Source organism: Bufo bufo, chromosome 1 (genome assembly GCF_905171765.1).
Source record: "Bufo bufo chromosome 1, aBufBuf1.1, whole genome shotgun sequence".
NCBI classification, from domain to species: domain Eukaryota; kingdom Metazoa; phylum Chordata; class Amphibia; order Anura; family Bufonidae; genus Bufo; species Bufo bufo.
Genome location: NC_053389.1, coordinates 548,924,537 through 548,939,519, shown reverse-complemented (window position 1 = coordinate 548,939,519; position 14,983 = coordinate 548,924,537). Strand labels below are relative to the sequence as shown.

The following is a 14,983-nucleotide window of genomic DNA, read 5'->3' as shown; positions in this document are numbered from 1 at the left end:
TGCAGACTGCTAGCAATTCATTCATAACTTCTAGTACAAATAACAGAGGAATGGCACAACATAGAGCCATAAGAATAGATGTTCCAGAATTGTTATTACACGGAGAATGCATGAAGCTATTAAAACAGAAATGTCAGGAGTGGTGACAGGACCTCTTAAGGAAGTAAAACACTTCTAGTTGTATAATCTGCCAGTGTATGACTGCTCATATGATTCTGATGGATGCCCCATGGCTCTAGATTTTCCTTGCACACCGACGCTCCTAGGACATGTCCCATGTGTGGCAGCTAAAAACCCAGTGGGTGATCTTTTAGTGCCATTGTGCAGAAGAAATGCCAACACGACTGTGGCCCCTTCAGATTGTTTGGATCACACCCCCTCCGATCAGAAAGTTATGGCACACCCTTATTTTTACATAACAGTAATGGTACCGCCACACAGTCAGGTTCTGCGTGCAGTTTTGTAAGTCAAAACCAGGAGTAAATTCAAAATGGAGAAGTCGTATCTGTTCTTAACTCTTTCTATCCTTTTGTGATCCACTTATGATCTTGGCTTCCAAAACTGGATCAGGAAACCTGACCGTGTGGTCATAGCCTAATAAACCATCAAAATGTATAGGGGGGGGGGAAAAGCTTTCCAGGAGAGTAATATCAGCACAGTGACTCCATAAATGAATGGGAGACGCAAAAACAGTGAGCCTGCTTGTCTATTTCCACATGCCCCATACACTTGAGATGGTAGACTGTACACCCCCTTCTCAGGATTGGTGGGGGTGGATAGGCCATATAAGTCTGCTGTGGGAAAATCCCTTTCAAACCAGCAAATATTAAGATGTGGAAAGCAGTTATCACTTACTATTAGCAGTGCATCACGAGGCTCAGTGCCAAAGGGTTTCTAACAGACATTTATGTAGCAGAGCTGACTTTCTCACGTAACACTTTGGCGCTTTATTGTGCATTGGGATAACGCTCTATGTTAGATTGGATCTGTCACCATTCCTGACATGTCCGTTTGCATGAAATAACAAATCTGGAACATTGTTTCTTATACTATATACGGTATCTGCGTAGTGTTGGTTCTCTGTTATTCCTCCTAGAAATGTTACTGCATTGTTATTTCGAGGGGATTGCAAGTATTCAATAACGCAGATATGTCAAGAGAGGAGACGCGTCCTCTTTAAGCTATTAGAATACTCCTTCCTGTAGTCCTGTGTAAAAGCAGCACTATAACGTAATATCGTATATAATCACGTATTGATATATGAATGCCAAACAAACTCAGCACTGCTACATCTAAAAAACAAAGCTCTGCAAAATCTGTATCACAAAGAATATGGAATCAACCACTGGGCAATCTGATGCATACAACATACAGGGTAAACGGGGCGCAGAATGATTCTTTGCATGGAATAAATGTAATAATTACCATTCCTTCAACACTGTCATAGTAACCTTTAACAGGGGCGCATTCACTGGCATGTCCATAGCAGAAGCAATTGCCACGGACAACCATATCATAAATGGCATAGTAGTATTTTTCCTTGATTTCCACTCTGGAATCCAGCAGGTTGTCTCCCAAAGTGTGGAGCTTCAAGAATTTAATTCTCAGGTTGGTAATTCTCAGCATACCTTAAAAGAAGCACAAAGATGAGGAGCAATAAGACCTGACGTCTAGAAAGTTCTATGTGGGGACACATCTACTGTATTTCCTACTAAGAATTCTTGCATTTTCTCAGTCCCAGGATTTACAGTCTGGTACATCCAGATGCAGCAAACAGTCACAGTCCTAACGCGTTAACTAGATGTAATAACTCGCCAAGTGTGTGCGTTAACTCTGCTACATCTGTATAGTACTGTGTAAGTAATCACGGATTGTATTCAATATTTTCTCAGCATATGAAAGCAGCCATACTACCTTCGTACTGGATTATTCGACCAGTAAAAAGCATTTACGTATGGCCGCGGTGCCCGTGTTGCAGACCGCATAGACTTGAATGGGTCCGCTATTAACAAGATATGTCAAAGGATAGGACATGTCCTATCTTTTGATGTGTGGAGACACGGATTGGAAGCTCACAGAAACATTCAGAAGATCTTCCATGGGCTTTCGGGTCCGCAATTTCGAACAGCAAAAGATAGGACAAATCTTTTTGCCGTATCTTGCGGATTGGAAGCGCAGAGTTTACACGGCTGGTGGCCATACGTTTGTCTCAATGAGGCCTAAGGCTACAAGCACATAGCAGTGTCATTTATGAGGAATTTCCTGAGTTTTTATTTTTATTTTATTTTTTTACTGTGTTTCCACATTAAATCTGCAGCAAAATCCATGACTTGTCCCAGATCTCACCATCTCCATTGGAAAGGGTAAAATCTGCACTGAAAGTCTGCACAAACATCTGACATGCTGCAGACTTCAAAATCCACACCACAGGTACATTTCCATGCATAAAAAAGCACTGTGTACGTAAGATTTGGAAAATCTCATTAACTTTGCTGGTACCCTATTATGACGTGTATTTTGTGGAAATCCGCCTAAAACCGTGTAATATGCATAATGTGCATATACCCTTTAAGGGCTTGTCTCACTTCAGCAAGTGGCATTTATCATGTAGATGCAGTTAATACAAGCCACTTACTAATGTAGTGTGATTGTCCATATTGCTTCCTTTGCTGGCTGGATTCATTTTTCCATCACATGATCAGCCTACAAATGAGTAAGCTCTAACGGCTGATTGGGGAGGAACAATCACAATAGCAAATCATTCCTCCCCCATATAGGCTGATGCAAACATGCGCCAATTGATGTGTTTATCCTCGCACGGCCTGAACACTGGGAAGTGTAACAGTGCCCTAAGTCTACCCGTTCCCAACGAGTGCACTCATGGTGTATGGTCGGTCAGGAGAGACAGCTGTCTGATGAGCCTTTAAAAAAGCAATGTACAATACTATACAATGCACATATGGCTACTTACTTTTAATTCTAGTACTGTATGGATCATCAATGCGGAAAGCTGGGTCTAAGACACGAAAAATAACCTAGATCACAAAATAAAAAATAATGTAATAATGCCAACCTTTAAAAATTCCACATAAAATTTTATGAGCATACAATAAAAAGGTAACAAAATACCTCTCCCTCTGTAGATGGCTCAATATCAGAGTATCGCGAGTCGCAGATGATATCATCGACTTTTTTCATTGGGCCGTTGGAGATTCCAGGGAAGGAAGACTCGCAATCATAGGCGAAATATCTGTATACGTTCCACGTTTTCCCAAAATCTGATGATCTCTCAATCAACATTGCAGCTGATCGGAAAGTCTGCAAAGAACAGGAGAAGTTCTTAGAACATGGAGAGTCTGACCAACAGTAAAGCTCTTGGCAAGAAGGCCTGCCAAAAACAGAAGAGCACATCTAACATGTACTAAGCATGTACATTACAGCGCATACGTTATTTCCTGACATCTGTTTGGGTCTGGGACAAGGACGCTGTATCATGCAGATGTTGTGCCTCGGCAAACACACGGCAAGGGGATTACACAAATTCACTTTTGTTACTCTATGGGCAGATATCCTTTCGAAAAGCAATGCAGCCCATACTACAACAAATCTGTTCTGAAGGCATGTCCGCTTTGTAGGTTCCCCTTCAATGGTCGCATGCCCGCCTTCACAATAGGCCCTTATACTGTACAAGTTAATCACATACTAGCGGCCATTGTATCCGCGAGAAGAACTCATGGATTCCTAACCTTAAAGGTCATGATGAGATGAGTGAAATGGAATTCCGCTTCAAGATCCAGCTGGATGGTGACATTTTCCAGACCTTGGAAAAGAAAAGAGAAATCTATCTTATTCTTTCTGTGCTCAGTGAATAGACCTCATTATTTCTGAACATCCTGCTTGGAGTTGTAGTGCAAGGAACCATAACATTTAGGTTCTCTACCAGCTTGTGGTCAAATCTTCCCCACCAAACACATTTCTCACCCATACCCAGGATGTTTGACGGCTGGAGTCACTAGAATGGGGGGTCCCTAGTCCTCCCTGTTCCATGTTACCAGCATGACCATGTTGATGAGAAGTTTGAATAGATTGGTGAAGGAGCTGTTGGTTTATAGTAGCTATGGAATGGAAAAAGTAGTCCAGATGGGTCAACCCCTTTATAATAAGCAATTTAGGCTACTTTCCCATCTGCGTTTTCAATTTCCGCTATTAAGATCCGTCATAGGATCTCAATACCGGAGAAAAACGCTTTAGTTTTGTCCCCATTCATTGTCAATGGAAGCGAATGGAGTGCACCAGAATGCATTCTGTTCCGTTTTATTGCTTTCCCACGACGCAAAAAAAAGCGTAGCAAGCAGCGTTTTTGAGTGCGTCCTGGGATGTGGAGCAAGATGGATCGGTCATGACTCACAATGCAAGTCAATGGGGACGGATCCGTTTTCTCTGTCACAAAAGAAAACGTATCCGTCCCCCATTGGCTTATAATGGTTTTGGAGATGGATTTGTTATTGCTATGTTAAAGATAATAAAACCGGATCCGTTCAGAACGGATGCAGACGGGTTTATTATCATGACGGAAGCGTTTTTGCTGATCCATGATGGATCCAGCAAAAATGCAGATGTAAAAGTAGCCTTAAAAAGTCACTGGAGGAGAGTTATCAAAACTGGCTTAGTTTCCCCATAGGATCCAATCAGATTGCATCTTTCATTTTCCAAACAATCTCTGAAAAATAAAAGGCGGAATCTGATTGGTTGCTATGGGCAACTAAGCCAGTTTTATATAACTCTACGAGAGAAAAAGTGGAGCAGACAAGTAGGAGTCTATGGTATATGTTCACAGCATTCGGAGAAAATAGCTTACTGTCAAAGGGATCACAATCTTTATATTATAGACTACGATAAATTACCATTTTCTGACTGCCACCAGTAATCTGAGCGATTTGGGTCAAATGTAGAGACTACATTTTCTATACGATGGCTCTCTGTGTTAGTCTCGGCGTCATAGGGCGTTCTGGAATCACATGTGAAGCATTTCTTTTCATCCTAAAAAGATAATGTGTTTCAGATTTGGCATTTTTATCAAAGTATCCATTTACACAAAGCTTTCGGTCCATTAAGATACATGATGGCTTCAAATCCCAAAAGGTCTCACAGTTTTAGTGCAAAAGACACTTGTGCATCACTGATGCAAAGATTAGGGTGCATTCTCCCTGGTGCGCTCTATGTTTTATCTACAATAGGGCGAACATAGGAGTGTACTACATGGTGTCATACATATAACTCCATAATAACAAGTATTCAGTAAGTTCAGATTGTTTAAAAGGGTTTTCCGGGACCCCTATACCGATGACCTATCCTTATCTCATTGGTGGGAATCTGACACCTGCCCCCCCCCCGCTGATCAGCTGTTTGATGAGGCGCTGCAGCATCCTTACAGCTAACTAAGCACAGCGCCGTGCATTGTATAGTGGCTGAGCTTGGTATTGCAGCTCAGGCCCACATCACTGGCCTCTTCAAACAGCTGATCGGTGGAGGTGCCAGGAGTTGAACCCCTACTGATCACTTATTAAAGGGGTTATCTTGGAAAAGATAATGACTTATCCTCAGGATAGGTCATCATTATCACATTGGCGGGGTTCCAAGTCCTAGAACCCCCGCCGATCAGCTTTTTCAGGGAGCCGCTGCGCTCAAACAAAGCTCTGGTGAGCGATGCAGGCTCTGGGCAGCGTTCCAAGGACAGTGCCGTACGTCGTAAAGTGGCAGTGCTTGGTATTGCAGCTTAGCCCCATTGACTTGAATGGGGCTGAGTTGCAGCTAGGCCATGTGACCAATGTACGGTGATGTGACACTGTGGCGCTCAAGGCCTCTTCTAACAGCTGATCGGCCGCGTGTCACACCCCCGCAGATCTGATACTGATGACCTTTAAGCTTTGTATTATTAGTTATTTACTGTACAGCATTTAGCTAAGGTCCGGAGTTATATACATCTTGACAAGTTAATACCTCACAGTTCAATACTCCCCTCCCTTTTATCTGCTTCTTCCATGAGAAAAATGTTTGTCCCAGTATAATCATGGGTCACTAGGTCACAGATAATCTACTTCAAGTGACCCTGTGCTGCACCTCCTCCTTTCCTGCTTACAGCTTTATCACAGCCGCCTGGCTCTAAGCAGACTAGAGTAGATAACAGAGCTTTGGGAGTTAATACCAGCAAATTACTCATCAGAAAAACAGTGTATGTTTATAGAGAGAGAAAAATGTTCCGGCTGTAAAATGAGAGAATTCGTCAAACAGTTACAATTCTGGCAGGAAAAGCACACGGGAAACATGCAAGTTACATGAAAAGATTGCAAATGCCAGTTACAGGACTGTAAAAAAAAGCAGAGCAGAACACAGAATGAAGAAATCTTACTTACTATTCCAAAAATATTCAAACGCTTTGCAAACTTACTCTACTGCATAAACTGAAAATGTATGAACGGGTATGACTGACTAGACTAAGCAAAGCCATAATATACTGCATCAGCCTTTTAAAGTCACCAAGATCAACGGCACGCATATAACCGTCCTAATACATGTCTATTGGGGCACAAAACGGTTCAGTTTGTCTCCGTTATACATAACGGAAAAAATAGTCCTGTCGACAGGACTACAGGTGAAACTCGAAAAATTAGAATAATCGTGCAAAAGTCCAATTATTTCAGTAAGGCCTCATGCACACGGCCGTTGTTTGGGTCTGCATCCCAGCCGCCGTTTTGGCGGCTCGGATGCGGACCTATTCACTTCAATGGGGCCAGAAAAGATGCGGACAGCACTCCGTGTGCTGTCTGCATCCGTGGCTCCGTTCCTAGGCCCCGCTAAAAAAATATAACATGTCCTATTCTTGTCCTCGCTTTGCAGACAAGAATAGGCATTTATATGGCTGGCGCCCGTTCCGTTCCGCAAATTGCGAAAAGGCAACACGGGCGGCTTCTGTTTTTTGTGGATCTGCGGTGTGCATGAGGCCTAATGCAACTTAAAAGGAATTGCATTAATGCAGCTTAAAATTGGAATATTGTGATAAGGTTCGCTATTCTAGGCTCAAAGTGTCACACTCTAGTCAGCTAATTAATCCATACCCCCTGAGCAAAGGGTACCTGAGATTGTGACTTTGGGGTTTCATAAGCGGTAAGCCATAATCATCCAAATTATAACAAATAAAGGCTTGAAATATCTCGCTTTGCATGTACTGAGTCTATCTCATATGTTAGTTTTACCTTTTAAGTTGCATTACTGAAATAAATGAACTTTGCACTGTATTCTAATTTTTCAGGTTTCACCTGTATATTTTCCACCATCTATAACAGAAACAAACTGAACCGTTATGTGCCCCCATGTATTAGGACGGAGTAAAACGGAAGGCCTCTTAAAGGCTTCCGTTTTGCATTCCGTCCTAGAATTCTGCTATATTCCATTATAAGGGAACTTATAACGGAATTCACCTGGCCTTATGGTGTTTGTGGAGATGGGGCTTCTAGTCAGATTCATATAGTCTTTAGTAAATTGGGATGAGGTCCCCTCTTAACATCAGTTCCATAGGAGCCTCTGTGATATGTACATACAGTACATCCTTGCCACTGAAGACCTTAGCTGCACGTACGTAGGAAGGAAGTTACAGCCATTAGGAAATGGTCTAGACACTGCCTTCTGACAATCTAAGTATAACAGACTGTGCTTCACAACAACGAGGGAGATATAAATCCACAAAGTATGCGCCAAGAATTCGTTTTGGTGTCACCCATTTCTAGTTATGAATAATACGTAATGGGATCAAGAAAATTAAAATGAATACATAGAAGGACTCCTACAGTGTCATCAACAGCTGCTTCTGCATTTTCATGTAGGGCATCAAGACAGCTGAAATTGAGAATAATTTCTACACCCACAAAAAAGAGGCTTTCTGCCAACCCTTCCCCCCCACATGGCCATACCCGCAGAGGGAAGCATCCTTACTTCCCCAGACACTGTTTTCCATCTCCTTCAGTCCCCCACTCCCACAACTTTATATTTGACACGGTGATGTTTCCCCCGTGACTTGACACATGGGGGACACATCACCGATGAGGCCAGTCATTGGATGCAGCAGACACCATGACCCATGTCATATAAAAGAAGTTGACATGCTGGGAGGCAACAGCGCTAGGGGACTGAGGGATCTGGAACCCAGCAGCATGGCGCAGATAAGTGAACTGTACTTCTCTCCACAGGTCCAGCCATGTAGGGACCTCTGGCAAGGATGAACAACCCCTTTAAGGCTGGAAATTTCCTCTGTTCTCAGATCTGCATTATGCAATATTACAAACTATAGCCAGAACCTGCAAGATATATTGTAGTTGTACATAGTATACAAATAGTTAAAACTGGAAGAAAATGCTCTTTTAGGCAGAATAAACAAGAACAGGAAACACTGTACAGATGCAACTGTTCAAACAATGCAAATGTGCGTGAATATTCGCATTACGGCCTGACGGCCGCCAGATGTTTTGTGTTTAGTGGGGAATGTTGAGGGGGAGAGCTGCATCCGTGCCTGGGAAGATCCCCCATAGGACACATTGCATCCATTCTCAGATTTCATGGGAAAAGAATGCTGCTACCATGCCTTGTGGACAGTGAAGAATAAAATGAAGAGGGTGCAACGGGAGGCATTACCTGGAGATGGCTGACAATACAGAAAGGTTCAGGTTTCTGGATCCCACATGTGGAGGAGGCGAAAAGTTGTTCTGCCCGTCCTATTAAGAGGTCACCGGTGGCTGGATAACAGCTGCCTTCTGCACAACCAGAGCTGAAGTCCGGCTCTTGAGACTGGGCAACTCCCAAAATGATAACTGAAAAGATGAAGTAGAACAGACCTTTAATAAATAAGTATATAAAGTCACAGGAATTATTTGAAGCTGAGCTTTTGTTACATGAGTTTAAAAGTGAAGTTCAGCTTGATATGAAAAACACTATAAGCAGTGTAGTCACTTAGGCCTCTTTCACACTTGCGTTGTCCGGATCCGGCGTGTACTCCACTTGCCGGAATTACACTCCGGATCCGGAAAAACGCAAGTGTACTGAAAGCATTTGAAGACGGAACCGTCTTCCAAATGCTTTCAGTGTTACTATGGCACCCAGGACGCTATTAAAGTCCTGGTTGCCATAGTAGGAGCGGGGAGCGGGGGAGCGGTATACTTACAGTCCGTGCGGCTCCCGGGGCGCTCCAGAATGACGTCAGAGCGCCCCATGCGCATGGATGACGTGATCCATGCGATCACGTGATCCATGCGCTTGGGGCGCTGTGACGTCACTCTGGAGCGCCCGGGGAGCCGCACGGACGGTAAGTACACTGCTCCCCCGCTCCCCGCTACACTTACCATGGCTGTCAGGAGTTTAGCGTCCCGGCAGCCATGGTAACCACTCTGAAAAAGCTAAATGTCGGCTCCGGCAATGCGCCGAAACGACGTTTAGCTTAAGGCCGGATCCGGATCAATGCCTTCCAATGGGCATTAATTCCGGATCCGGCCTTGCGGCAAGTGTTCCGGATTTTTGGCCGGAGCAAAAAGCGCAGCATGCTGCGGTATTTTCTCCGGCCAACAAACGTTCCGTACCGGAACTGAAGACATCCTGATGCATCCTGAACGGATTACTCTCCATTCAGAATGCATTAGGATAATCCTGATCAGGATTCTTCCGGCATAGAGCCCCGACGACGGAACTCTATGCCGGAAGACAATAACGCAGGTGTGAAAGAGCCCTTAAAAGCATCTTACAGCTTAACAAAGGTCCGGGTGGTGTCTCTATTTGTAGCCTTAATTGCTAGAAGCCACCCCAGAACTTACTATATAAATGCCTTCAAGACAAGAAAAACACAATTGTATGTACACACAGGAAACAATAAAAACGGGTGACATCATGTGGCTTAGACGAGATCCCCTTCTAGCCATTAGCAGTTCATTAGACTAGGAATGTTATATGACAGATGTGAGGAACCAATACCTCGGCCAATGATACTTGTGCTCTGTTCCTTTCATGTTCTAATATATTTTCCCACAAAATGGGCCGGCAAGCAGCAGATTGTTGGGAAAGAAGCGTTCCTTCCTGATAATCGGCTGCTGGTAAAGTGGAGGAGACCGCTGCTATCACATACCTTGATTACCTCCACAGTATGAGAACGAGCAAGTACTATTGCGATCGCTCATCCTCATACAGTTGCATTGTTTCTGGGCAGCAGATAGCTGTTTAGACCACACGATCTACTGCCCAGAAACCATAATTTAGGTGCCTACACGAACAACACTTTTACATGCAGCAATCACCTCCACTGTATGGGAGTGATTGCTAAAGTGATCAGTTGTCCCCCATACACATTCATTGTTTCTGAGCAGCATGATCTACTGCCCAACAACAATGATTTAAGTGAGGTTTCCACCTCCATCAGTGAGGTTTCCACCTGACGATAGAGCGTTTTCATCGTTATTCGGTGATCGGCGGCACCAGAAGGATCGTTCCTGGATACGCTGCCAATAATCACTCCGATCATTGGCCTATAAGGCTTTCTAAGTGGATAGTTGAGGGCCCTTCTATCAGAATCAGGCTCTATTAAAATAGAGCCAATACCTGCAAAAAGTATAGGTACTCTAGTTTCCTCCCACATGCTAAAGACATGTAGGTAAAGCTACCTGGCTTCCTATAAAACTGGCTAATCTAGATTGTGCATGACAGCAAGCCACATTTCCATGGTCCAGTGGGGACAGAGAAGAAGGGATCTTGGTGCTGGAACTGGAGCGCTAGTGACAGCTGAGTCTTTTTTTTTTTATTCATGCACACTGCCTGGCCATATCTAAACTGGCTGACCTCTTACATGTGCGCTTGACAGCTGAAGGCATCTGTGTTGGTCCCATGTTCACATGTGCCCGCATTACTGAGAAAAATAATGTTTTCATATATGCAAATGAGCCTCCAGGAGCAACGGGGTGTTGTCATTACACCTACAGGCTCTGCTCTCTTTGCAACTGCTGCACCCTCTGAACTTTAGTTGACAGGGCCAGCCACTGTAAATGTGATCGAGTCTGGCCCTGTCAAAGTGCAGAGGACGCAGCAGTTGCAGAGAAAGCAGATCCTCTAGGTGTAACGGCAACGCCCCCATTGCTCCTAGAGGCTCATTTGCATATATTAAAACTTCATTTTTCTCAGCAATGCGGGCACCCCCCCCCCCCCCAACCTTTTACCACCCCTCTGTACCCTTACTGTAGAATGGAATGGCACAACATAGAGCCATAAGAATAGATGTTCCAGAATACGTTATTACACAGGGAATGCATGGAGTTATTAAAACTGGCATGTCAGGAGTGGTGAAAGGTCAAATGGGGGAACTTGTCATTTCCCATAAACCAGTTTTCTGGTGATAAATAAGTGCAACTTGCATTTTTAGGCTGCTGTCACCAGTTCCTGAAAAGGGAGCATGGTGAAAGTGCGGTTTGGGGGGAAAGGGCATCGGCCCCTGAACATTTTCATTATTTATGCTGATAAATTTTTTGTATTATAGTATCCAACCTAAATGTATATTATCTATTACTTGGCTTACTTTGCAGCAGAATTTTACACATATTTTGGCGCACTGCGATACATAACTTTTCTCCCTAAGTCACGCCCCAATGCCAAGAGAGGCAGAAAAATGGTCTAAACATATAATAAATGTGGTGCAAAGCATGCATGCCAATACAGAATTCTGCTGCATTTAGCTTAGCAATTTCCCCCAAATGTTTTCTCTGAAAAGTGGCTCCAATGTGTGGCCAATCAGAATTACTTGTATCTGTTAGTCTGTAGTAGATATCAGCAAGATTCACCTAATTGAAAGAACTTCAAATGCCAGGAAAAGTCTCTCTCTGTCTCTTCCACTCTCTCATTCTAAATGCTACCAAATCAGAAAACTCTGATTCTAACCGATCAGAATTTTTGGATTCTAAAGAATTTACCATCCAATGACATGACCTAATGTATTATCTGTTATACCTTCTCATGTCCACATATGGGTGAAGATAGCTTTCCAATTCTGTTTTACAAAGCTGAGAATCCGGGACACGCTGGTCACGTCAACAGCAGTGAAAAGCCCCTACCTTCACCATACAAAGCCCACTCCACACTGATCAGTTAACCACACAAAATTCCACAACTAGGTTCAACTTCAAAGGCTAAACAAACACTGGGATTCAATAGTCTTCCTCTTCTCACATAGATGGTAGGATTCCTGAATTAGTCGCCCTTCCCAGGGAGCTCTAAAGACAACATGTCCTTTTTACTTTACTTTTTCTAGCACTACTTTTATCTTATACTGTGAGTCACTGTTATATTCCATGTTATCCAAGCACAGATGGTTTCTATACATTTCTGAGAAATGGAAATGCAGGTAATCCAGTTAAATTGTGATTTATGGCCAAAAATAATAGGTTTCTTCAACCATTGGAATGGGACATGCGTTTAGTCTGAATTTGTCACATTTATTTCAAAACTAAAAGTAAAAAAACACACATAAACCACTATAATACTTCCATGACCCCCCCGATTGCTAGAACGAGGAGAGAGAAGTGCTCACATAATGTGACACTTTAAAGGGGACCTGTCATCAATTTTATGCTAACCTCACTGATGGCAGCATAAAATAGTGACAGAAATGCTGATTTCAGTGTTGTGTCACTCATGAGCTAAATGTAAGTGGTTGCTGAGAACCAGCATCATAATCATTGCAGCCCAGGCCTTGAAAAGAGTCAAATCTACCTGAGAAGAGTCCTGGTTATCCATAATCTCCTGCTCTCTCGCCCATCTGTAGATGATTGGCAGTTCTCTCCTAGAGAGAAAGGGAGAAGACTAGGTAGAAGGCGGTCAGTCATCAGCAGGTGGGCAGGAGAGCAGGAGACTATGAATAACCAGGACTCTTCTCAGGTGGCCGTGACTCTTTTCCAGGCCCAGTCTGCAATGGTTGTGATGTTGGTTCTCGGCAACCACTTACTTTTAACTTATAAATGACAGACCGCTGAAATCAACTCACCTGTCTCTACTTTATGCTGCCGTTAGTATGAACGAATGATTAACGTAAATACTGGTTTGCGTGCTTATAATACTAAGTAACTGATTAACTGCCTGAGAAGGATGCTTAAAATGATAAATTTATTATATAAATATTAAAATATAGTGGCTACCCGCCAACAGTTCAATTCAGGCTAGGTGCTGTAGGGTAGTGGATTGTTAGCATAAATATCCAGCCACTAGCCCCATTGTCACCAATGAGTTTGTGTGCGGTGCTGGAAGTGTTACTGTTTCCTTCACAGATTCACAGTGTTCACTTGATGTGTATCTGGTTACTCCGCAGGTCATTCAGAGCTAACGGCAATGTATTCTGACAAGAAGGGGGTTTGATTGGTCTGATATGCAATTGTAACCACCGATCATGCCCCAATATTGTTGTCTAGCTCAATGACCGGAGTATAGTAATTGATCCCTGCCTAATGTAGCATCTACTCGACGCGTTTCTGTGCTACCCTAATAGGGCAGCCTTTCATTAGGAGCAGAGTATATCATCTCCCAGCTACAGGTCGCCCATACATTTAGCGTTTCCTGCAGCCTGGGAGGAACAGGGAATCGTGCTGCACGCTGGAGACGTCTCAGAGCCGGAGGCTGGGTCACTCGGTGCTTCACGTATGGCATCTCCAGCAAGACGCATAATTCGTACCTCTCACTCCCATCTTCAAGACTTTTCTCGAGCTGCACCTACTCTCTGGAATACTCTGCCCCGGAATACTAGGTCAATCCACAACTTCTCCACCTTCAAACGTGCCTTAAAAACACATCTTTTCAGGCAGGCTTATCAAGCTACCTAAACTGACTTTTCCCAGACTAAACCTTTCTCCCACCAACTCCTCTGGCCTGAACTCGATCCTCTAACAGTCCCAAACCCGAAGCAGATTGTCCGGCACCACTCCTGTCAGTTCAATAATGGCTCAAATCCTACTTATCACAATCAACTACCTTAAGTGTCACCCCCAATTCCTCATAGATTCTAAGCCCTGACTCCTAGTGTTTCAGTTGTATATTAGCCAGTTATTTTTGTTTTGTACATGAACCCTATGAATTTGTAAAGTGCTGCGGAATATGGTGGCGCTATATAAATACATTTTATTATTATATTATTAAAGGACAGGGCAGAATCAAATGTTATCCCCAGACAGCGGACTTGTAAGACTTGAGAAAGTGTGATGCTATTAACGGTGAAACAACCTAAAATCCATTTTAACAAAGAGAATACAGAAAACAAAGCAAGTCGTTGAAAATACTTGCTAGAGATTGCCTTTGCCAAAATACTAGTGTATCAGGCCAAAGTAAGGATACTTTCACACTAGCGTTTTGGCTCTCCGTTTGTGAGATCCGTTCAGGGCTCTCACAAGCGGTCCAAAACGGATCAGTTTTGCCCTAATGCATTCTGAATAGAAAAGAATCCGCTCAGAATGCATCAGTTTGCCTCCGTTCAGTCTCCATTCCGCTTTGGAGGCTGCCTGCAGCGTTTTGGTGTCCGTCTGACGAAACTGAGCCAAACGGATCTGTTCTGACACACAATGTAAGTCAATGGGGACGGATCTGTTTTCTATTACACAATCTGGCACAATAGAAAACAGATCCGTCCTCCATTAACTTTCAATGGTGTTCAAGACAGATCCGTTTTGGCTATGTTAAAGATAATAAAAACGGATCCGTTCTGAACGGATGCAGACGGTTGTATTATCTGAACGGATCCGTCTGTGCAGATCCATGACTGATCCGCACCAAACGCGAGTGTGAAAGTAGCCTAACTCCCCATCCTTATATTTGCCTTTGCAGTGGGTGGTGTACTTCCTCTAGTTGGAATGCTATGCTGTTGGGTGGGAGGCTACAGAAAAGGGTCGTTTCAATACAAAAGGCTTTATCTACATACCACTGG

The 14,983-nt window shown here is 43.5% G+C and overlaps 1 protein-coding gene across 1 annotated transcript in view; it reads right to left on the bottom strand.

Annotated features, from left to right (window-relative positions):
• The window catches only part of LAMB1 (laminin subunit beta 1), a 55,002-nt gene that overhangs the window by 38,279 nt on the left and 1,740 nt on the right, over positions 1–14,983 (bottom strand). Inside the window, exons 3-8 of the mRNA XM_040412460.1 lie at positions 8,686–8,861; positions 4,905–5,040; positions 3,747–3,820; positions 3,130–3,318; positions 2,972–3,035; positions 1,426–1,628 (exon numbers count right to left, since the gene is read on the bottom strand). Coding sequence (XP_040268394.1) covers positions 1,426–1,628; positions 2,972–3,035; positions 3,130–3,318; positions 3,747–3,820; positions 4,905–5,040; positions 8,686–8,861 — 842 coding nt within the window. The remainder of the gene's footprint in view (positions 1–1,425; positions 1,629–2,971; positions 3,036–3,129; positions 3,319–3,746; positions 3,821–4,904; positions 5,041–8,685; positions 8,862–14,983) is intronic.